At 62.6% G+C, this 21,333-nt stretch overlaps 1 protein-coding gene across 6 annotated transcripts in view; it reads right to left on the bottom strand.

Annotated features, from left to right (window-relative positions):
- Window positions 1–3,708: 3,708 nt before the first annotated feature.
- The window catches only part of MEF2D (myocyte enhancer factor 2D), a 31,134-nt gene continuing 13,509 nt past the window's right edge, over window positions 3,709–21,333 (bottom strand). For 2 of the 6 annotated variants that reach the window (XM_023247965.2, XM_023247966.2), the window contains exons 2-12: window positions 18,539–18,730; window positions 17,762–17,965; window positions 16,533–16,670; window positions 15,408–15,618; window positions 15,173–15,229; window positions 13,508–13,698; window positions 13,059–13,079; window positions 11,903–12,032; window positions 8,317–8,554; window positions 7,638–7,944; window positions 3,709–7,364 (exon numbers count right to left, since the gene is read on the bottom strand). In XM_023247965.2, coding sequence (XP_023103733.2) covers window positions 7,353–7,364; window positions 7,638–7,944; window positions 8,317–8,554; window positions 11,903–12,032; window positions 13,059–13,079; window positions 13,508–13,698; window positions 15,173–15,229; window positions 15,408–15,618; window positions 16,533–16,670; window positions 17,762–17,965; window positions 18,539–18,592 — 1,563 coding nt within the window. In that variant the 5' untranslated portion in view covers window positions 18,593–18,730 and the 3' untranslated portion in view covers window positions 3,709–7,352. Of the gene's footprint in view, window positions 7,365–7,637; window positions 7,945–8,316; window positions 8,555–11,902; window positions 12,033–13,058; window positions 13,080–13,507; window positions 13,699–15,172; window positions 15,230–15,407; window positions 15,619–16,347; window positions 16,483–16,532; window positions 16,671–17,761; window positions 17,966–18,538; window positions 18,731–21,333 lie in introns of all 6 variants that reach the window. The other 4 variants (XM_023247968.2, XM_023247967.2, XM_023247970.2 and 1 more) reach the window with 4 other exon arrangements.

The following is a 21,333-nucleotide window of genomic DNA, read 5'->3' as shown; positions in this document are numbered from 1 at the left end:
GGCCTCTACATGCCAGGCCCCCCAGCCTTCCTTCATGGTCCTCGGAGCTCCCGTGTCCTGAGGTTGATGTCTTCATGGGTGACTAACACCATGAATGGCTTCCCTCTTCAGAGAAACCTCCCTGCCCACACGGTGATCTCACCCTCCAGGCCTGAACAGCATGACCATCTGTCAACAGTGTGCAATGGCTTCCACGTGTACCCGGGACTGGGTTCATCTGAAACAAAACTTCCCTTCTCCAGACGCACCTGGGGCTGCAGCCCGACCACCCCGTCAGAATTCCAAGGCTCAGTTGGGGAGCCACTGGCGCTCCTCCGTTTCCTTCCTCCTGTACCTTCACCGGGCGGTTTCCAAGCCCTGTTATTCTCCCTTTTTAATATTTACTAAGGGGCACCTGGCCGGCCCAGTGGAATGTGTGACTCTTGATCTCAGGGTTGCGAGTTCAAGTGCCACTCTGAGTGTAGAGATTCCTTTTTTTTTTTTTAATTTTTTTCTTAACGTTTTATTTATTTTTGAGACAGGGAGAGACAGAGCATGAACAGGGGAGGGTCAGAGACAGGGAGACGCAGAATCTGAAACAGGCTCCAGGCTCTGAGCCGTCAGCACCGAGCCCGACGCGGTGCTCGAACTCACGGACCGTGAGATCATGACCTGAGCCGAAATCGGCCGCTTAACCAACTGAGCCACCCAGGCGCCCCTGTAGAGATTTCTTAAAAATAAAATCTTGAAAAATAATATTTACGAAATTGACCCTCTCTCACTTGTAAAGGACCCCACCTGGGCCTCAGTTGTGCTGTCAGGAGGAGCTTATACAGGCTGGAGCTTTCTGAAGTGCGAATCTGACCAAGCCCCTCTTTTACTTAAAACCCTTTGAGGGGGGCGCCCGGGTGGCTCAGTCGGTCGAGCGTCCGACTCCGGCTCATTTCATGATCTCACGGCTCGTGAGTTCGAGACCCGCGTCGGGCTCTGTGCTGACGGCTCAGAGCCTGGAGCCTGCTTCGGATTCTGTGTCTCCCTCTCTCTCTGCTCCTCCCCTGCTCATGCTCCGTCTCTCTGTGTCTCAAAAATAAATAAAACATTAAAAAAAAATCAAACAAAAAAACCCTTTGATGGCCTGACCGGGGCACCTGGGTGGCTCAGTTGGTTAAGCATCTGGTCTGACTTCGGCTCAGGTCATGATCTCACGGTTCGTGGGTTCGAGCCCCGCGTCGGGCTCTGTTGACAGCTGGGAGCCTGGAGTCCGCTTTGGATTCTGCGTCTCCCTCGCTCCCTGCCCCTCCCCCACCCTGCCCCTGCTTGTGCTCTTTCTTTCTCAAAAATAAACATTAAAAAAAAAAAAAAACCTTCGATGATCACACATCTCCAGAATAAAGTGCAAATTTTGGCAACCACAGCCCTTCACAGTGAGGCTTCAGCTTTATATGCTGTTCCCTCGACCTGCCCCACGCTCTGCCGGAGCACACCGCTCTCCTTCCCCACCCCACATGCTCTCCCTGCCAGCAGGAATGCCTTCCTTGTACATGTTTGCCCAGGAACTCCGGATGCCTTCAGACCCAGCCCAGACACCTCCAAGGAGACTCTCCTGATTTCTAACTGGCTTGGATTTGGGTGTGCCTCAAGTCTGATGCCACAGCCCACTCACACCCTTCCTATGTGACATTTAGTACAGACTGCTGAGTCAGGTGTTAAGTGTTGCGTCACTTGGCCCTTGTCCCCACTGAGCTGTGAGTTGCCTGGAGTCAGGATCTCGATCCGTCTCTCCATCTCCGGGGCCTGACAAACGGGCTCACACAGAGTAGGCGCTCAATACACGCTTGTCGCATCTCAGATGGAAAGATGGCGGGAGCAAAGATACGAACGATCTGTCAGGGCCCGGAGCGGGCCTCCTGGTCGGCCTGGACTCCGAGGGGTGTGCAGCTGGGACACACGGGGACTAAGCCTGAACAAGAGTTTGGGCTGGCCCTTCGAGGGGGCTGGGAGCCAAGCGGTGGGGTTTGGACTTGGCCCAAAGCCCCCTGCGATGTTAGAGGACCAGAACTGCACAATGGGGGTGGGTGGGGGTGGCCGGGGAAGGGGAGGCAGGGGTTCGAGAAAAGAGGCAGCTATGAAATAGGCATCTTCCAGCTGATGAAACAGCAGCGTGGAGAGGGGGACCGCTCAAGGCCGCACGACCGCGAGGCGGTGGGACCAGCAGGCAAGCCGGCTGCGGACTGCGAGTTCAGAGACCTCTGTGCCCCGCCACAGGGGGTGCCGCGGTCCGTGGGGCTTCGGGGCTGTGCAGGTGTGAGTGGATGCCACATCAGTCAGGAGAGGAGAGGTCACGGTGCAGACACAGTACTAACATCTCTGTGGCCCGACACGCTTACTTCCTAGTCACACAAAGTCCCTGTCCTACTGGACAGCACCGGAGACCCCTTAGCGACCCAGGCCACGCTGATGGCTCCCGCCGCTCCCCCAACAGGGACAGAGCGCTTGGAGCACAAGCGCCAGTGCGGTTTCGGGAGCGACGCATGTCTTGGCCGGAACCAGTCCGATGACCGCGCCTGACTTACGGTGACTGGGAAATACAGTCTCCTACACGTCCAGGAAGGAGGGCAGGGCAGGAGATGCCTGCAGTGATGCAGGCCACACGGTCTGAGGAACAGAGGTGCCAGGGACAAAGGACAGGGGTTTTGCTCGGGGATCCGGGTGATACTTCAGGGTACCTCGCGGGCGCAGGTGGGTGTCCCCTGGAGCGGTGTCTGCGGAAGCTCGGACACGGTGAGGACAGGGGAGACGGGGGCCGCTCGCAAAGGCTGTTGATGGGAGGCCCGGGTTCTCGGTCGTGTGGGCCTCTCCCCGGGGCTGCGGTCGTGCCCACAGCGTGGCATCTGGCTTCCCCGGGGGCAAAGGACGAGACGGAGAGAGAGACGGAAGTCACGACTTGGCCTCGGCAGTCTCAGGCCTTCCCCTCTGCGGCGGTTCGCGGTCACGCATGCCCACCATGAGTCGGGGCGACGGACATCTGCGCGAGGGCACGAGGGCCAGGTTGGGGCAGCTGGCGGCCAAGGGGAAGTGGAGTCACATCTGGAGGACAGCGGGCCCTTCCTGCTTGGCTCCTCCTCTCTGCCGCGGCGGGGGGCCCGGTGAGGTGCGGCCCGCGGTGGCCCTGGCGAGGCAGGGCCGGGACAGATGAAGAACCCGAGGCCCAGAGCATGAATCATGCGACGTGGACTCCCTCCACTTCCGTCTTCGCACCCAGCGTGGGCCTCTGCGGACACTCGGCAGGTGTGGGGGCGGGAACAGGGGTCCCCTGCCCCTGCTGGAGGGCACCAGCTTGGGGGGCCCGTGGGGACGCCTCAGGACCGCAGGGAGAGGCTCCCCGGCACTGTCAGAGGGAGAAGAGGGCAGACACGCCCGCGCACTGTGACCATGGGATCCACGGCAAGTTGTTGCCACAGAAAGGGTTTCCAGTGGTGAAGCCTCCCCCCGACCACCCCCTTGTTCCTGACCTGGCCTTGGGTGCTCTTACGGGTGTTCCCGTGTCCCGAGATCCTTCGGGGGACTTCCTGCGGGACAACCCTCTCCTCCTGGGGCTGCCTCTGCTTTTGACCCCGCACCTGGAGGAACCTGTCACCGGAGAGCACCCCCTCCTGCTGAGGGGACACCCCCCCACAGTCACCCTCTCCTCTGCCGGCCGCACCAAAGAAACCAGAACCCAAGCCCGAGTATCAGAAACGTGTATTCTTTTTCTTTTAATAGTAAACCTCTTTACAACAAATATAGTGAAAGAGTTTTCAAACAAAACTCATAAGAATCCCGAGGACTTTGTCTTCTTATTGTGTAGAATACTAAGAAAGCATCACCATACAGCACGAAAAGAAATATTGAAAACAAATCAACAGTCACACACTTGGACGCGCCCTGCCCGGGACCCAGGAGCGGCCCCAGGAGTGTGGGTGATTGTCGGGTTCCGGGGGCGGGGGGGCGCCTCCATGCCTCCCCTCCCTGTCCCCCCTTCCCTCTGGGATCTGAATGGGGAAGACAAAGAGAATCCAGATTCTCCACAGAACATTCCAGCCCCCTGCCCCCACACAAACCCCACGCCTTCCACCACCGCTCAGGGGGTGGAGAGAGGCAGCGAAGGAGAGAACTGGAGTTCCCAGGCTGCAGGCCTCTCTCTTCCGTGAAAGCCTAAACTCACCCCCACCCCTCCCCGGGAGATTCCAAAGAAGTCAGTTAAAAATATATAGATATAGATATTTCTAGATACACTTTTACATCATTTCTGTCTCTCCAAACAAATAAATAATCATCAAGAGAAGGTGCTTTACTTCCTTCCTGTCCAAGGTGGGGAGGGCTGGGTCAGGGTCAGGGGTCGGTCTCGCCGTGCCGAGTGCATTGCTGGGCGGGAGGGAAAATGGTGTGCTCCAACGGCATGGGAGGCTCCTCTTGCCCACTGTCCCCGCGAGCTTGGGAAAGCTGGGGAGGGAGGGGCAGTGGGGGACTCCAGTGATTACATTGGCAAATGCCCAGTTCTTAGGAGGAAGGAGTAGGTGGAGGCAAATTTGGCTTGTGAGAGGAAGAAATGAAGTCCTCACTTGAGGTCCGGGTTCCCAGGGACCCGTTCATCTGGCCAGCCAGGAGCCCCTACCCCCAAGAGAAAGCCCGGGGTACCGCATCACAGAAATGTCACATAGTCATTCACGGACCAGCCCCCGCCCCCAGGGGGAGAGAAGAAAGACAGACACACATCCACACGGGGGAATCGGAAGCCAGGTTTGCCATCACAAGGCAGACGGCAAAACTGGTGAATATTGCACCGCGAGCCTCAGGGGCTCCCGTCCCCGCCCCGTGTCTGGTGGTGGCCAAGCCCGGCTTCCAAAGGTGGGCAGACTGGCGGCAGGAACAGCCTGAGGAGGGACGGCCAGGCACCCGAGGCTTACTGAGCGCCGATCATTCACCCATTCGGCATCTATTGAGCACTACCTATGGCAGACACGGGGCAGGGCTCTGGGAATGCATGCACAAGGCTACACCCTGAGCTGTCTTTCCAGGCCCTGATCAAGTCTCGTCGACTCTTGAAAGTCCCTCTAGGAACCTGCAGGAAGACCGGACGCACTGTGTGCCCAGCCAGCAGGTGGGGGTTAAACTCTGAGTAAGGAAGAAATCACTGCCCGGGCAAGGAAAATGCTTCCAGAAGGAAGGGGAACATGAGTGTCACCCTGAAGGCAGGGCCGGGGTGGGGGAAGAGTGTACAGCCGGAAAGAGAGCTGTGTGTATGCAAAGGGCCGGGGGCCAGGGGGGCCGCCTGTGCGTGGAGCCCAGGAGAGGTAGGGCCGCAAGGACAAGCAAATGGGCGACTGTCGGATCCCCCCCCCCCAACTGCAGTGCAAGCCTGTCAGAACTCAGGGTAGAACAGGGCCGGGAATGGGGATCGGGGTGGAGGGGCACATGTGGCCCACAGCCATCTGTCTCCCCCCTCTCCCCTCCCCTCCCAGGCACGTGCACCCACAGAGATGCCCTCAGAGCTCAATCCACACGAATATCCGTGTATATGCCCAGACAGGCTCAGAGACACACAAAGGTACGCCCATGCACACACAAATACCAGATGCCCTGGTGAACACGCTCAGGTGCTCGTGTGGTCACACACACCCCTTGATCTGGTTCCTTCCCTGCGTCAGGTGTCAGAATACTGCAAGCGGCTGGGTCACAGAGGCAGGCAGTTTCCTGCCACAGACTGGGCCTTGTCTAGTCTACTTTCCCGCTGGGCTGGGATGAAACCCCCAGGGAGCGCTGCACCCCCAGGGCAGAGGAGCGAGGCTTCTGTGAGGGATGGGGGCGCCCCCCACCCCAGTCCGCCTGCACACACTACCTCAGGCCAGGCCCCTTAGATGGGGGGGGGGGGGAAGGTGGATCGCAGGCTAGGGGCCTGCCCCCTCCGCTTTGATCTGTGATCCAGCCTGAGGTCTCAGGACCCCGTGCTGAGGCTGCCCCCCACTGGGGCGGCAGCAGGGAGGGGTGGGCTGGGGGGGGAGGGGGGCAAGAACAACAGCAGAAGAATCCCATCTGTACAGTACGGGCCGTTTGAGTCATTATTATTACAATATACTTTGACAAAAATAGAATCTCATTTCATATCAATACAACAACAACAGAAAAAAACAGTTTCCTGGACTGTTACACTGCTAACGTTTTCCAAAGGTTGCTATTTACAATTACAGTAGCCAAGAGGGAAGGCGGGATGCGGCCTGGGGGGTGGGGGGACAGGAGGTAGCAGACCAGGAGGACGCCCGGAGCGGTGGGGGGGGGGGGTGGCAGGGGCCCGGAGGGGGCCGGGGAGGGAGGGCCCAGGCGGGAAGGAGGGAGGCGGGCCTTCTTCGGACCTCCTCCCCCATCTCCCTTCTCCCACCCTCTCGCCACCCCGGCGTCCCTCCTACGGGGGTGTGGGGACGTGTCCGTGCAAGGAAGAGCGAGCCCCACTCACACCTGACGCTGGACGCGAGGGTTCCGACCCTGCTGAGCAGCCTCACTGCAGCTTCCCTCCCCTCCCTGCGCTCTGGGGCCGCTTCCTGGGGCTGGTGTCAGCTGAGGGATGGGGCTATTGCACTGTGTGTCTTAGAGAAACCGCTAGGGAAGGAAGGGGGCCCCGATTCGCCCCTCACCCCAGCTCTCTGCCCCCAGCCTCAGATTCCCAGGCGGCCTTCCCAGCCCACAAGCTCGGCCGGCACTCCCACACCTGGGGTGCAGCTCACTCGAGAATCAGTGAGAGTGTGTCCTGTGCAGGGGGGGGGGCATGAGGGGGCTGGGCTTGGATACTCCGCCCCACGTGCCTGTGGCCGCAGGAACAGCCCAGAAGCAGAGACCCCTTCCAGAACCTCTGCCTCACCTCCCCGCCGAAACACAAACCCATCCGTCCAGCCGACTTTGGGGTTCAGTCTATTGTAAGGGGGGTTGCTGTTTGGTAGTTTTTTTGGTTATCTCCCTCTCTCTGGGGGACGGGGCGGGAGGGCTCGGCACCTGTCCTGTCCCAAAGGCCTATCGGGCTCCCCACCCCCTCCTGCAGCATATGTGAACAACGTGCAAAGTGTCCCCCCCCTTCCCGCAAAAACAGCACCCCTCGCCAATAAAATGGTGGGGGTGCAGAAAGAGGGGACGGGAGCATCCCCTCTCCAAAGCGAGAATCCAAATTAAAAAAAATATAATAATAATAATAATATAATAATAATTATACACAAATGTAACCGTCAACAGGACACGGGGCACAAAAGGAAGTGGGGTCGAGCGGGAGGAGCCCGGGGCGGGGAGGGGTGGGCGGTGAGATTGTCAACTCTTCATCAGGGAGGCTGAGAGGAGGGGGGTGGGAATCGTCACTTTAATGTCTGCGAAGAGAGGAGATGGAGAAGGGGTGTGAGGGCCCAGGCTGTGGGGGTCTGCGCCCCCCACTCCCCTCTCCCTGCAGGGCCAGGACACTGGAGGCAGCCGGCGGACACGGGTGCGGGCCTGGTGCTGGAGGGACAGACGGACGGGCCCGTGGGGGTGGGCAGAGGTGGCGGTGCTGCCCCACGAGGGCGACGCAGGGGCGGGGGGGGGGGCGGGGAGGGGGCCCCGGGGTGCAGCGGACACTGGCGGGCAGGAGGGTGACGCTACAGTACCCAGGTGTCGAGCCGCATCCTCTTTACGGCGGAGCCGTCGGCCTCGGGCTCGGGGGCCGGGCGCAGCAGGCCCAGCGTGGGCCCGAAGTCCCCCCGGCCGTCGTCCCGGTCCCCGGTCTCGTAGGAGCCACCGGCGGGGCTGCTGAGGCCGTCGCCAGGCTCAGGGCGGGTGGCCGGGAACACAGCTGGAGGGGGCGGCGCAGGGCTGCGCTCACGGCTGGGGGACACCGGCTCTGACTTGATGCTGATGTGCGGGTGGGTGGTGACCGTGAGGGCGGCCCCCACGTGGGGCAGGGGGCTGCCCGGGCTGGGCACCGGGGGGGCAGAAGCAGAGGAGGTGCGCAACACAGGGTGATGGGGCGGCAAGGGAGGGAGAAGGAGGAGGTGGGGGTGTGGAGGGATGAGCGGACAGAGAGGAGACAAGAGAAGAGGGGCCACGGGAGGGAAAGAAGGAAGAAGCCACGTTAGTTCTTTCTGGCCGGTGTCAGCCACGGCCCCTTGGTACTCTGGGCTGGCAGGGGAGGGGCTCCGGCTGGGTCTCCGGGGCCGCTCGGCGTTCAGTGTTCTATGCTGTCCTCCGGTGACAGGGCCCTTCGAAGGGGCCCCAGCTCCCCCAGAGGACCCCATCTTCCCGCCCTCGGCTCCGTCCCCAACCCTCCCACGGAGCCCCGGGACTCACATCAGGCTGCTGAGAGACACGGGGACCAGGTGGGGCTGCGCCTGGGGTGGCTGCTGGGGCTGCTGGGGCTGCTGGGGCGGCTGGGGCGGCTGCGGCTGCTGCGGCGGCTGGGGCGGCTGCGGCTGGGGCGGCTGGGGCTGCTGCGGCTGCGGCCAGGCGGTGACGCTGCTGAGCGACAGCCCCCCTGGCGAGCTGAAGGCTGGGAGGGAGGAGAGCTCTGCGCTGGTCAGCTGGTAATCTGCAGGGGCGGGGGAGAAGGGGACGGGTCAGCGGGCCCACCCCCGTGCGGCGTCCGTCACCGTGCCGGGCACCGGCACCCACAGCTGAAGCGAATCGTAACCACCACCAGGGGCTGGGTTTTTAAAACGGCCTTGAAGTCGTTTCTTTGTAACCACCCGTAAGTATCGCTTTCAGAATGTCGACTGGAAAAGAGGAGGAAGAAGTCAGGAAGGCCCAAAATACGTCTAAGTGTCACCTCTTCCACTGCCAGGACTTCCGGGGCCTTTCCCAGACAGAGGGGTGTCGCGGGGACACCCGGGGAATGGCGTTCTGGGGCAGACCACCGTCGCCGTCCTTCCACCGGCGGCCTCAAGACCGCCCACGCCAGTCAGGGAGAGGAGGGCGGCGAGGCTCCACTGCCTCGCCTGCCCTGATGGGCCCCCGCGGAACAGGGGGGCAGGGAGGGGAGCCTGCCCTCAGCACAGCCGGCCAAGCCTCCCCCTGCTTCTCACTTGCTAAATTCCTGTCTTCTGAAGAAGCTGTGGAATCTCCATCAGAGACTAAACCAACGCGAGGGGGTTCACGATTTACACGCACTGATGTATTTCACGCTGCAGCCTGTCTGGGGTGGTTTAGTAGCATCCCCCTCGGAGCCCAAGGTGACAACGGCAGTGGCAGTGGGCACGGGCGCACCCCGCGTGCTGTCGCCACCACACCACCATGCTCTTCCTCGAGGAGTCGCCTGCTGTGGCCCCAGCTCCGCGCAGGGAAGACACCACCGGGCACAGAGCAAGGGGAAGGGCCAGAGCGACGTGGTCAGACGTCCTGGTGGCCTCCACGGAGGTCCGTGAGCGGGGACAAGCGCCTTGCTCCCTGTTTGTGGACCGGACACACGAGAGCCAAACGTGCCGCACAGCGTTGTGAGGACCGAGCTCTCACACGTGGGGCACTCGGGAAATATTCCAGATCCACAAACGAGGCAACTGCAGCCTCTCGTTTGGGGAGCCCCTATGAGAAGCGTGGGCTTCTCACAGAGAAAGCCAATGGCTGAGCTGAGGCAAGACCCCAGGGCTTCCGATTACCCGCAAATCCCCCCTAGGGATGTCCGCTCCGCACTTGCCTCTGATCTTCTAACATCAGCCAGCAGCTTCGAGACGCCTGCTTAAAAACCAGAGCCAGGGCAGGAGGAGCCCCTAGGACCAACTCCTTGCCACACTCATCTTACAAACAGGAAGCCCAGCCTAGAAAGGCGCACTGCGTCGTCGCCCGCCGCCCTGGGCAGGAGGAACACGGCCCACAGGCCCACTCGATCTGCTCCCGGAGCAAACGGAGCCAGACCTCCGCAGCCAGGGTCAACAAGGGGCCAGGCCTGTCCCTTACCCGGGACATTACCGGAACCAGATCAACCTCAGCCGGAACTTGAACGGGGGCCAAGGACTATGAACGGGGAATAACTAAACAGCGGTGTGTTTGCCGGGGTTTTGTTTAGATACCTAGGGTCACCTGAAAACACGTGTCTAAACCGAGGCCTGCTCACCTATTCCTGCAGCAAGAGAACCGGGGCCCCTGGTCTCTGGGACAACGTGAGGAAGCCCACACTTCCCGGCGGGGCCGCAGGGCCAGGCTCAGGGTCACAATCTGCCCTCACACCAGACTGACAAACGGAGTCTAAAGTCTGGCCCTGCTGGGTGGGCGCCTGTCCCTGGTTCATGGACACCCACTAAGCTCCCCTCCTGCTTGAGGAGACCTGCAAGGGCCACAGAAGGCGGCAGGAAGCCACCACCACGTGTTTCGGGAGCCCCCCAGACAACAGCTCCTGGAGAGTGGCCTGCACTGCCCTCCGCCAAACGCCCTGCCAGCCCCCAGGGAGCCTGAGAGACCCCTGGCGGGCCCACGACTCTTCCAGATGAGGAGACTGGGGCCCAGGAGGACGGCCGCCTGAGGCTGCCCCAGGACAGCGTAACCGGGCAGTGGGTCTACGTACAGGAACACACACAGGGACAGGGGACTCATTAGACACCTGGGCGATAAGATCTGGACACAGACACACGTCAGGGTCTGGCCCCTCAACATGAGGTGGTTCCCCCAGGTCTCTTACCTGCCCCAAGGGGCATCCCTATGGACGCTGCTGGGTTCTAGATTTTTGCCCAGGGGGAAGAGATAGGCTCTTGTATTTGGTTTTGTTTTTTTTAATTTTTGAGCAATCTCTACACCCAACGTGGGGCTCGAACTCACAACCCCGAGATGGAGAGTTGTACGTTCTGCCAACGGAGCCAGCCGGACACCTCGATTCTGTATTTGTACAGGCGTCACGGTGTGATTCTGGAACCAGGGTGTGGGGTGGCTGGAGAAGCGTAGGGGTCTTTTGGTCTAGTTTGATCTGATCACAAAACAGCCCTAACGCAAGCTGCTCCCGAGCGAGGGAACCGGCAGTGGGGGGTGGGGGCTGCGGAGGTCTCTTCCCGGGAAACAACTGCTCTGAAAGGAGGTGACAAGGCACGTCCCCACTGAGAAGTCCTTCCTGATGCAACAACGGAGTGCAGGCCAGGATGGCTGAAAGTGTCACAGGCTGTTGCTGGGAGGGGACAGTGTGTGACACAGGCCAGGACAGCCCCGGGGACCCAGCACAGCCTGGGCACTGGGTGTCCTGATTTCTTCTACCCAGAGGCCTCTCCTGCGCCCCCCAAGCGGCTCTCCACCTTCACACCCCTCTCTGACCTTCCCTTTGTCAGGGCCCTCCTCTCCCCTCCCCATCACCCCCCACAGCAGAGCCACCTCCTGGGTGAGAGGCTGTCTCCTCCCTCCTCCCCCTGCCCGAAGCCCCCAGCTGGCCTTCCCGAGAGGCTGGGCAAACCCTCCTGACAGGCCTCCCTCTCTCTGGCCTCCTCCACCTGTCCCTTCTCCAGGAAGCCTGCCCTGCCCCCCCCAAGGGCAGCCTGAGTCACGTGCTCAGCCACCCCCCTCCCCCCCCTCCCCCGCGCTGGCCTGGCCCCTCCTCAGACAAGGAGGTTCCTCAAACACAGGAACTCCTCTTCCATTAGGTCCTGTATTAAAACGAGGGATCCCCAGTTAGCAAATTTGAATTTCAGACAAAACAATGAATAGTTTTTTTTAACACGAGTACATCTTTGGGACATACTTTAGCAGAAAAAAGTCTTTGACACGTATTTATACTGCAAGATTACTCGCGGTTTTATCTGAAATTCAAATTTCAGGGGGCATCCTCTCTCTATTTGCCGAGTCTGGCACCCTGGCACCCGCAGCCAGGTGGGGGCTCCCCGCTGGAGCTGGAGCACCCCCCTCCCCCCCTCCCCCCTCCCCCCTCCGGGGAACAGTGCCCCAGGGCCAAGGGCACGCAGCCACTCACCTGTGTTGTAGGCAGTGGGCATGGAGGAGAAAGGGAGGCCCTGGCTGAGTAAACTCGGTGTTGCCACGGAAACCACCGGGGTGGTGAGCGAGTGGGTCGACTGGGAGGCCCCAAGGCGCTGGGCGTTGTTCTGCGGGAGAGAAGCGGGTGTCAACGGGTGGCGGGGGGCGGGCCCGCCTGGCGGGGACGCCTCGGCGCGGACACGCACGCCGACGCCGTCACGGGGACGCCGGGGCCCAGCGAGGGGCGCATGCACGCGTGCAGGGAGGAAGGCGCGCCCGCATCTGCCAGGCGTGGCGTGTGCCTGCGTGTGAGCACACACGCGTGTGGGGCTGTCAGCTCCATCTGCCGCTGAGTCACTTGTTTATTCCAGCTCCACGCTGGGGCCGAAACTGCCGCCGTGTTGGCCGCCAAAGCCCGCCTGCCTTTTCCAGCCTCTCTGGCCTCCCGTCAGGGAGCTGGGGAGGGAGGAGCCCCCGCCCCGCTCCTGGCTCGGGGCCGGGATGGAAGCGTGAGCGCGCGTGCGCGGCTGCGAGCGCCTGGGAGCGCAGGTGAGGGGGGCTGCGAGCGGGACTGAGCTCGCGGAGGCCGAGAGGAGGCAGGGAGTTACCAAGGACACCCCTGGCCTGGCCCTGGGCCGCAGCTGCCTCTGGGAAAGTGCTGCCACGGTCTGGCTGGCACCCCTCCCAAGGAGGTCCCTGTCCTGGGTTCCAAGAGTGCTCAGTGGGACTGAGTCAGAGGGCAAGTATGGTCCAGGCCCGCCAATGCAGGCGTCCTGGGGCACATCCAGACGGGCCCTCCAAGGCCAGGGGCCGGCCCACCCCCTTGCGCGCGCGCGCGCGCACACACACACACACACACACACACACACACACACACAGGGTTAAGGGGTGTCTGTGTGAACGCATCACATAAAGACGTCCACGTCCACACAGGTACAAACACATGCATGTCTAACCCTGCCCCCTGCCCCATTCACCTCTATACCCCGCTTGGCACTGAGCACAGCTCCTGGCAAACAACCGAGTAAACAAACAACACACACGACACACGCAGGCGGGAGGCAGGGGGCACACGCATACTCCATGCTAGGGCACGAGCCACGGGTGGACCCGGAGTTCAAAGCCACAGCACACACCTCACAGCCTCAACTTACCAGATCTAAATGGTCCTCAGTCTGGCAGCGGAAATAAAACCAAGGGGCTGGTTCAGTCTCTGACCTCTGTACCCCACCCCCAGACCCCTGTCCCCACGGCCACCCCATCTACCTCTTCACACAGGAGCGGGACGGCTCTCCAGCCTCGGACTCCAGAAAATGCTATATCCCAGCGACCACCAGGTACGAAACCTTCACAATCCAGTCCTCATGCTTCCACAGGGATGTCAAATCCCTCCCTTCCTTCTCTCCCACCTCCTGTCCCTTCTTACTGCCCTTGTGGGTGGCACTTCCACATTCCAACCTCTTGCAGGGCCCTCGGAGAGAAAGCTCAGGAGAAGTCCCGCCTCTAGCCTCTACAGTCTCTCTCCGGAGGTCCCACCTGCTGGCTAGCCTCAGGCTCTTCCCCCTTCCCCAGCCCCTACCCCTCGGTGCAGACACCCACTCACCAGGTGATGCATCAAGCCCTTTCCTCCCTGGGAAGTGATGACCCTCAGGTCGGGCTTGCGGCTGGGGGCTCCAAGCTGGGCGCTGTGGGCGGGCGGGGGTGGAGACTTGGCAGGGATGCCCTTGTTTAGACTGTTGCCATTGGCCACAGGGAGGAGGCCGGGGGAAGCCCGGGCACTGACGTAGCCATTCCCTGAGAGAAAGAGATGGGGGTAACAGGAGCGATGCGGACCCAGCCCTCAGCCCCGCTAGCGCCCCCCGCGCCAGGACTCCACGCTCAGGCTGCCGGTGGGTGCCCAGCTCTCGGTTTTCCCCTAAAACCGCCCTGACTCCGGCATCGCCGGGCTCATTCCTCTGCCTCTAAGTGATGTGCGATGGAGCTCGCGGTCGGGAGCCCTAAGGCCGGTAGGAAGGAGCGGCCACGCCCTGCGGCCAGCCCTTCCCACCTTTCCTCCGCTTGGTCTCAGACGGGAAGTCCTGCCAATCCCCCCACCTGCCCCGACTGGCTCACGGTGGCCCCAGCTGGAGAGGGGGTGGGCAGCCCGGAGCTGCCCTCAGTGAGGATCCCGGCCCCCGAGGCCAATCGACGCAAGACGGCGCCTCTGGCCAGGAGACGGGTGCCGCGACTTGGGTGAGTGCATGACAACACGCCCGCGGCTCTGGGGCACACGAGCCATCGCTGGCGGCGGTGGCGTCACTGGTAATGGGGAACGGACGACACAGCCACCACCACAATTACGGTGGCAACAACAGGCATAATAACTACCTCATCCGTCTGCCCCCACGCTCGACACCGCACGGGACTTTCACGTGCACACGATCTCATTTAATCCTCACGCCCGCCGTGCGAGGCAGACCGGACGTGGCGCATCAGCCCTATTCACGAAAGACCAGACTCGAGGCCTGGTTGCCAGAGGTGTGAGGACTGGCCCGGGGCAGCACGGCCGGGCGGAGGCCAAGCCAGGGCTCGCACCCGCACCCCACACGCTGGGCCTGGGCGCCTGCAAGGACCACCGGGAGTGCCCGGGAGTCTGCAAGTGCTTCTCTGGCCCTCTCCTCGAGAGGAAAAGGAAGTCGCCATCCCCGCCTCTGACCCCAACACACAATCACTGCCACCAAGGTGTTTGTGTGGTGCCTGGGGCTCAGCTGGGGGATTCTAAGGCCCAGAGAAGTGGCGATGACCACAGTCAGACATGTCACCTTGCTCTGTCCCCTGAGAGCACACTGTTCCCCTGGAAGTGTGGGGCTGCCTTCATCCCAATTCCCGGATCACTCTGGGAATGGCAAGAATGTCAGGGTGACGTCAATGGTGACATTCGAAGTCACAATCACCAGTCGGACAACAGCACAGGGCGGGAGAGGCTGTCGGCTGCCGGGGGTCTGGGTGGGAGTCCATCGGCAAGACCATATGCTCCAGATCCCACCCAGGTGCCGCCACTCAACTGAAAGGACTTGGATCTTCTCATCCAACTAGAAACGTTGGTTCATTCCCCCACTTTGCCCAGAACGCCCTGGGCCTACGTCTCTGATGATCGTCCACACCAGTCACTGCTACGGACAAAAGAGACCCATCCAACTCAGGCCCCGGCATCTTCCTCTCATCTAACGGGGGTCCCTCTTGGTCCCTGGGCCCGCGAGGCCGCGAGCAGGCAGGCAGCTGCACTCACCGACAGGGCTGGGGCAGGCTCCGTTAGCACTGGTGAGGTCTCCCCCCAGCATGGCCCCTGGGGGACAAGCAGAACCGTGATGAGTCGGCAGGACGCCCCCTTCCACGGTATGTCCCGAGGGACCCCGCAGCGGGAGGAGCCACACAAACGGCAGAATGCCGCACTGGGTGCAGGGAGATACCCAGTGCTGAAGACGGAATCCCGAGGTCCCCGGCACGGCTCGGTCCCACCTCACCTGCACTGGCCGGCCGCTGGGGCAGGCCCGGAGACACGCTGTTCCTCTGCAGCGCTGGCTGCTGGGGGGACAGGAGCCGGGGGTCCGTGAGGGATGACGTCACCAGGGAGGGGGTGACCAAAGAGCCGCTGGGATTGCTGAACTGCAGTGAGCTCTGGTTGGACACGGGCACCGTGACGGGCATAGCAAAGTTGGGGGCCGGCACGGCTGACTAGACACAAAACGGAGAGGCAGGGTCAGGCCAGGTGACCCCTCGCCCCGGACCCACTCTGCCTGAGGGGGGCAGGCAAGGCTTCCTCTTGTCTCTGGGCTGTGTGTCCGAGGGCCAGCAGCTCGACCTCTCTGCCCTGGGCCCTCTCGGAGGAAGTACGCGGGCGGGGTGCCGTGGGGTGGAGCTGCGCTCACCACAGACAGGCCCAGGGACGCCCCGAGGCCCCCAGAGGAGGTGGTTAGTCCTCAGCCAGGCGGGACACACAGGGAGCAGGTTAGAGGCCCTGAGTACAGCCCCGAACGCACCCGCACAGCTGGGAAGGGCCCACAACCACCGGCCAGGCCACCACGTCCCTTGTCGTCTCCCGGCACCCCACTCGCCGCCCTCCCTACTTGGAGGGGGTGTCGGCGCAGGCCCGACAGGGCCCCTGCCCTCCGGCGCCGTGGACAAGGAGCACGGTCCCTACTTCCTGTCGGCTGAAGCCCTCACGTCATCTACACACGCCTCGCCGGGGAGAGGGACGCTCCAGGCCTCTCCTGCTTGTGCTGCGTCCGACACGACACGCGTCTCGGCAAGGGTCATGGGGTTTTCACAAGCAAGGTCAGCGGCTGCTCGGGGGCGACCGACGCCCCCCACGGCGCAGGGCGGGCGTCCGTCGGGGGCAGCCGAGGGCCGGCGCGAAGCCACACCATGCAGCACGGGCAGGCGTTCCTCCACGCGACTACTCACGGCCAGTCTATAACTCTGCATCATTTTATCAAACTCCTCGTCTATCTTTTTATACTTCTCCTCCGTCTGGGGGGTCAGGGCAAACACCTCGTCCACCTCAGGGCTCTCACATTCCCTGTGTTTCTTGTGCAGCGCCTGGGGGGGGGGCCGGAGGGGCCGACAGGGAAACAGTGAGTGGGGCTCACCCCGTAGCGCCGGAAGAGCCCGTCCAGCTCCTCGCTGGCGCGTCGGTACTTGTCCTCCAGCAGGGGGCTCTGCTCCAGCGAGTCCTCCCCGTCGGGCTCCGGGCTGTCACAGCCGTTGAAGCCCTTCTTCCTCAGGGTCTGCAATCGCACCACTGTGTCAGCTGGGGGGGGGGGGGGGGGGGGGGGGGGGGCCAACCCCACCCCGGGGTGGGGGGTGTGAACGCGTGCTGGGGGGGGGGCCCTACCCCAGAATGCGACACGCACTTGGCACAGACCCCTCCCTCCAGGGTGGCAGGTGGGGAGGGGCCCTAAGGAAGCGCCACGGGGGGACGGCAGCCAGGGCTGGTGGTGCCCCCCGTGGCCCCTGGGCTCTGGGAGACAAGCAGAGAGGGAGACGGAGGGAAAGGAAGGAGGGGGAGAAAGGCCAAGAGGAAAGCAGCGTCTCTTGAGCCCCTACGATGCGACGCCCGAGTGCCGTCCTTGCCCAGAGGCCGGGGGCTCCTCGCACATGCCCACACGAGTTCGGGGCAGGCCCGGTAGGCCTGGAGTAGACCCCAGGGCTGCCGCCTTCCTGTCAGAACATCTTCACAGATGTGGTTTGTCTTTACAGTCAATAGCGAGTGTAAATGTTCCATCCTAGACCAAACCTGTTTTCTCGAACAGAAAACTAAGGCAATTTCCTCCCCATCTCGGAATTAAAGTCCCTCTCGGGGAAGGCAAGCCCGTGGCTTCCGGGCACCTCTTCACTGGCAGTTCTGTGCCCTGGGAGGGCACCTGAGCGTGGCAGGCTCCGAGGCCCTGGGAGGCTGACCCACCCAAGGCCGTGTGGCCGGTCAGGGCCACAGCTGGATCCCAAAGCCCGTGTCCTTGGACGGCTCGCAACACTGGCTCTTTGTGAAACGGAAAATTGCGCCACAGGGACCCACAGAGGGGCCGCGGCGGAGCAGGGGAGACAGAAACAAGGAGGGAGACAAAGGCAGAAGAGTGGGAAGCAGGAGCAGCCCAAAAGACGGAGCAGGAGAGAGCGAGCGAGCGAGCCCGAGAGGCCAGAGCAGAGCCCAACGAGTTGAGCGTGAACTCGGAGAGGCCGGGCGGGCGGCCCCCACCCGACGTGGACATCCCGGTCCCGCCCGCCTCCCCCCGCCTGGGCTCGAGCGAGCGCGAGAGAGGATGTGGGTCCCACGGGCGAGGGGCTGCCAGGGGCGGGGCAGGCGCGCGCGCGGGCCCACCTCGATGATGTCGGCGTTGGTGCGGCTCTCGTGCGGCTCGTTGTACTCCGTGTACTTGAGCAGCACCTTGTCCATGTCGGTGCTGGCATACTGGAACAGCTTGTTGGAGTGGTTGAAGATGATGAGCGCGATCTCGCAGTCACAGAGCACGCTCAGCTCGTACGCCTTCTTCATCAGCCCGAACTTGCGCTTGGTGAACGTCACCTGCAGGTGGCGGGGAGGGGGGTGGCCAGGTCTGGCTCAGTCAAAGCCCGCCCCGGGAGCCCCTGGCCCCGGGGAAGAAACGGGCCAGCGCCTCTCTGCCAACACAGGGCCGAGACGGAGCCTAGAGCCGACTGGCTGAAGGGAGAGGGTGTGGACGCACGCACAGAACGCCACACCTCTGTGCTGGGGGCTATAAGGAGGTCAGGGAAGGAGAACAGAAGGGCTTCCCAGCTCCTCCCCTGGAGTAGGAGGAGGGGAACAGTTCCTCTTGGGGAAAAGGGGGTGTGCCCAGGGATGGCCTGAGGCTTGGGTATGGCTCCTGGGTGGGCAGTGGGGGGCACAGGTCCACGTGCTTGCAGCAACAGAGGAGCCTCAGAGTTCTGAGACACAGGGTTCCAAGAGCTGCGGGAGGTGGGGGCTCCTCTCCTCCCAACTCAGTCCTTCCCCTTCCATGATAGCCTCCAGAGGCCCCCTCCTCCAGGAAGCCCTCTTGGACTGGCGGGAAGGAGTGGAGGCAGAGGCCAGCTCCCTGCCCTCCTCACCCCACTCTACGTGGCTCCGAGACCTCCTCACCTGTCGGTTCCGCTCATCAGTGATTCGCTGGATCTGAATCTTTTTCCTCCCCATCTTCTCCGGGGATCCTCAGTGCTAGGGAGGGGAGGGGATCGCTGGGTGGCGGGTCTCGGCACGCCTTACACTGTGCTCATGAACGGCCTGGGACCAGGGCTCAGTTCATGGTCTGCAGGACACCTTCTGCACAGCCTCCTGGGAGAGGAGGGCCAGGAGACGGCTGTCAGCCCGGCGAGTGCCAGCACACCGGCGCGCAGGCCAGGCTCACAGCACCCCCGGGGGAGGCTGGGCAGCGCCCAGCCCCATCCTCAGAATGAGGAAATGGTGATGTCCTGAGGGGACGACGGCATGCCGCAGCCAGGCACCAGCTGGAACTCGCACCCAGGGCCCAGGCTCCGGTCCAGGCTCTGTCCACACCAGCCCTGCCGCGCTCCGGTGCGAGATCACACAGGGCCGGTGTCCAGGGCTCTGGGTCTTGGAGGACGCCCTGCCCCCCTTCCTCTCCCCGGACCCTGCCCAGAATAGAGACATCGGGGTTCGCCGGCTGCCCCTCTGGCCTAAGACGGCATTTGCAGTCCTGGAGCCCGGTGGGCAGAGGGCACCTGCTGAGGCCGTGAGCGGCTACCACGGTGCACCTGCCAAGACGGCCGGGCCCTGGGGCCCCCGGTCCGGAACACAGCGGAGCTGGGCTAGAGCGCTGGTCCTCGCACCAGCCTCACGGAACCCCGGAGCCTGGAGTCCCCGACGGGGCTGGGGCGGCTGGGAGGGCTGTCTCCCCTCCGCCAGGGGTTGCTCCGCACCCATCGGCACTACTCGGTGGGCCTCGGCCTACAAGTTTCGTTAGGAGGAAGGGTTCTGCTGCTTAAAATGAGTCAATACGTGACCACCGCCCCCCAGTCTAGAGCCGAGGTCTGCAAACTTTTTCTGTAAAGGGACAGATAACAACTACTTCAGGCCTCACAGGCCACGTGGCTCTGTTGTAACCACCTGACCGCCATCGTGACGGGAAAGCAGCAGCAGACGACACACAAACGAATAAGTGAGGCTGAGCTGCAGCGAAACCAGATTTATAACGACAGGCACGGGTCAGATAGGGCCCAGAGGTCACAGTGTGCCGAGTCCTGCTCCGGAGGAGCGGGCCACGTCTAGAACCCAGGTTCACAGCCGCGGGCGTGCATGGAGGAGGCCGGGGCAGGCACCGGGAAGAGGGCGCCCCGTCTCACACACCCATAAACCAGTCATGGCCCACGGGTGAGGAGCCCCCGTTCCACAGCCGGGACGGAGGACGGGACACGGAGCCCTTCCAGAACGGGAGGGGGCGCGGGGATGGAAACCCAGCCTGACCCAGAAAAGGTACGCGCTCTCAGGTGTGGGAGAGGCTGGTGCCCTCACAGGCTGGGTGAGCCCTTGGGGCCTGGAAGGGCCCTGCGTGGGGTGGAGGCAGCTGACGACCCCCGGACCCCTTCAGCTCTGTGATTCCAGGAGAACTGGGGGCGGAGCCTTCCAGGACACCGAGCAAGCGGGCAGTGAGCACGAGGCCCGTGCGTCCTGAGGCCACTCTGATTAGGTCTTGGGAATCCAGGCCTCCCCTCCAGAGATTCCCCCCCAGAGAGCCCCAGGCAGAGACCCCACTGCAGAGTCCAGGGAGGGGGGTTCTCAATTCCCCCCGGCCTGGGCAGAGGTGACAGACACGCCTGTACTTAGGAACCCCCTCCCCAACCCCATTTCCAATGGCTGCTGAGTTGTCCTGGAGCCTTTCCAGCCCCTCAACCGTGGCCCCCAAGGTGCCAGAGCAGAAACCAAAGTTCACCCTTGCCGGCATCTCGGCCACGGAGGGCAGGGAAGGAGGGGATCGGAGGACTTGGGAGGAGCCAGGGACGCCTCTTCCCACCCTTCTCCAGCCCAGCCTCAAAGAGAGTTTCTGCTCTGTCCTGAGACCTTCAGGAAACAGCTAGAGGGGTCCTGCACCCCTCTCTCGCCCCAGAGATGGATCCCAGAACCTCTTCCTCTCTTCCTTGCCCTCAAGGTGCCCCACGGGCCCTGGGCCTCCTACTGCCCCCCTCCTTGCCCCCCTTGGACAACACCCACACGGCCCAGGGGGCCCAACAGACACCCCATTCTTTGCCTCTGATGCCCGTCTCAGCCAAAGCCCCACCTCAAAGGCCCCTGCCCAAGGGTTACAGCTAGGCTGCTTCCCCGTGTGACCCCAAGGCTGTGTCTTCCGGAGCCGGTGATCTGGGCTTGGCAGGAGGGTGGGGAGGGAACGCGGAGGACAAGGGGGCGAAGACGACGTTTTTTTGAACTAGATTCTGGGGCCTGGCCATGAAAACCCCAATCTAGACTGGTTAATGCTGTCACTGCTGCACTTCTGTGGCTCAGGGCACACACCTTCCCTCCAGCACCCCTGTTCCCATCTCCCTCTCACCCCCTTTTGTGCGTAAGCAGGTTCTCGTGGAGACGCGGCCTCCGTCGGCTTATGGCCAATTCTGCCTCCTCCTCCTCCAAGTGGAGAGAGAACCCTGTGTTTGCTCTCGCGACCCCCTGCAGCCTGACCTTGTTCCTGTGGTCCTCGGGGCGCCCTGTTCCTTCCCTTCTAGCGCTCGTCACGACCGTCCGTTAGTCCAAGTCTGCGCTTCCGTTTCGTGCCTGGCTCCCAAGTTGCTGGGGCTTCGTGAGGGCAGGACCCACATCTGTCCTTTCCACTACTCCACCCCTGGAAGGAGCAACTCAGGAAATGTCTGCTGAAAGGGCAGATTCTGTCACTGCCGTGACCTGTGAGAAGTGCTCCTCGTGGTCTA

This window comes from Felis catus, chromosome F1 (assembly GCF_018350175.1).
Source record: "Felis catus isolate Fca126 chromosome F1, F.catus_Fca126_mat1.0, whole genome shotgun sequence".
NCBI classification, from domain to species: domain Eukaryota; kingdom Metazoa; phylum Chordata; class Mammalia; order Carnivora; family Felidae; genus Felis; species Felis catus.
This window is presented reverse-complemented; position numbering and strand designations above follow the sequence as displayed.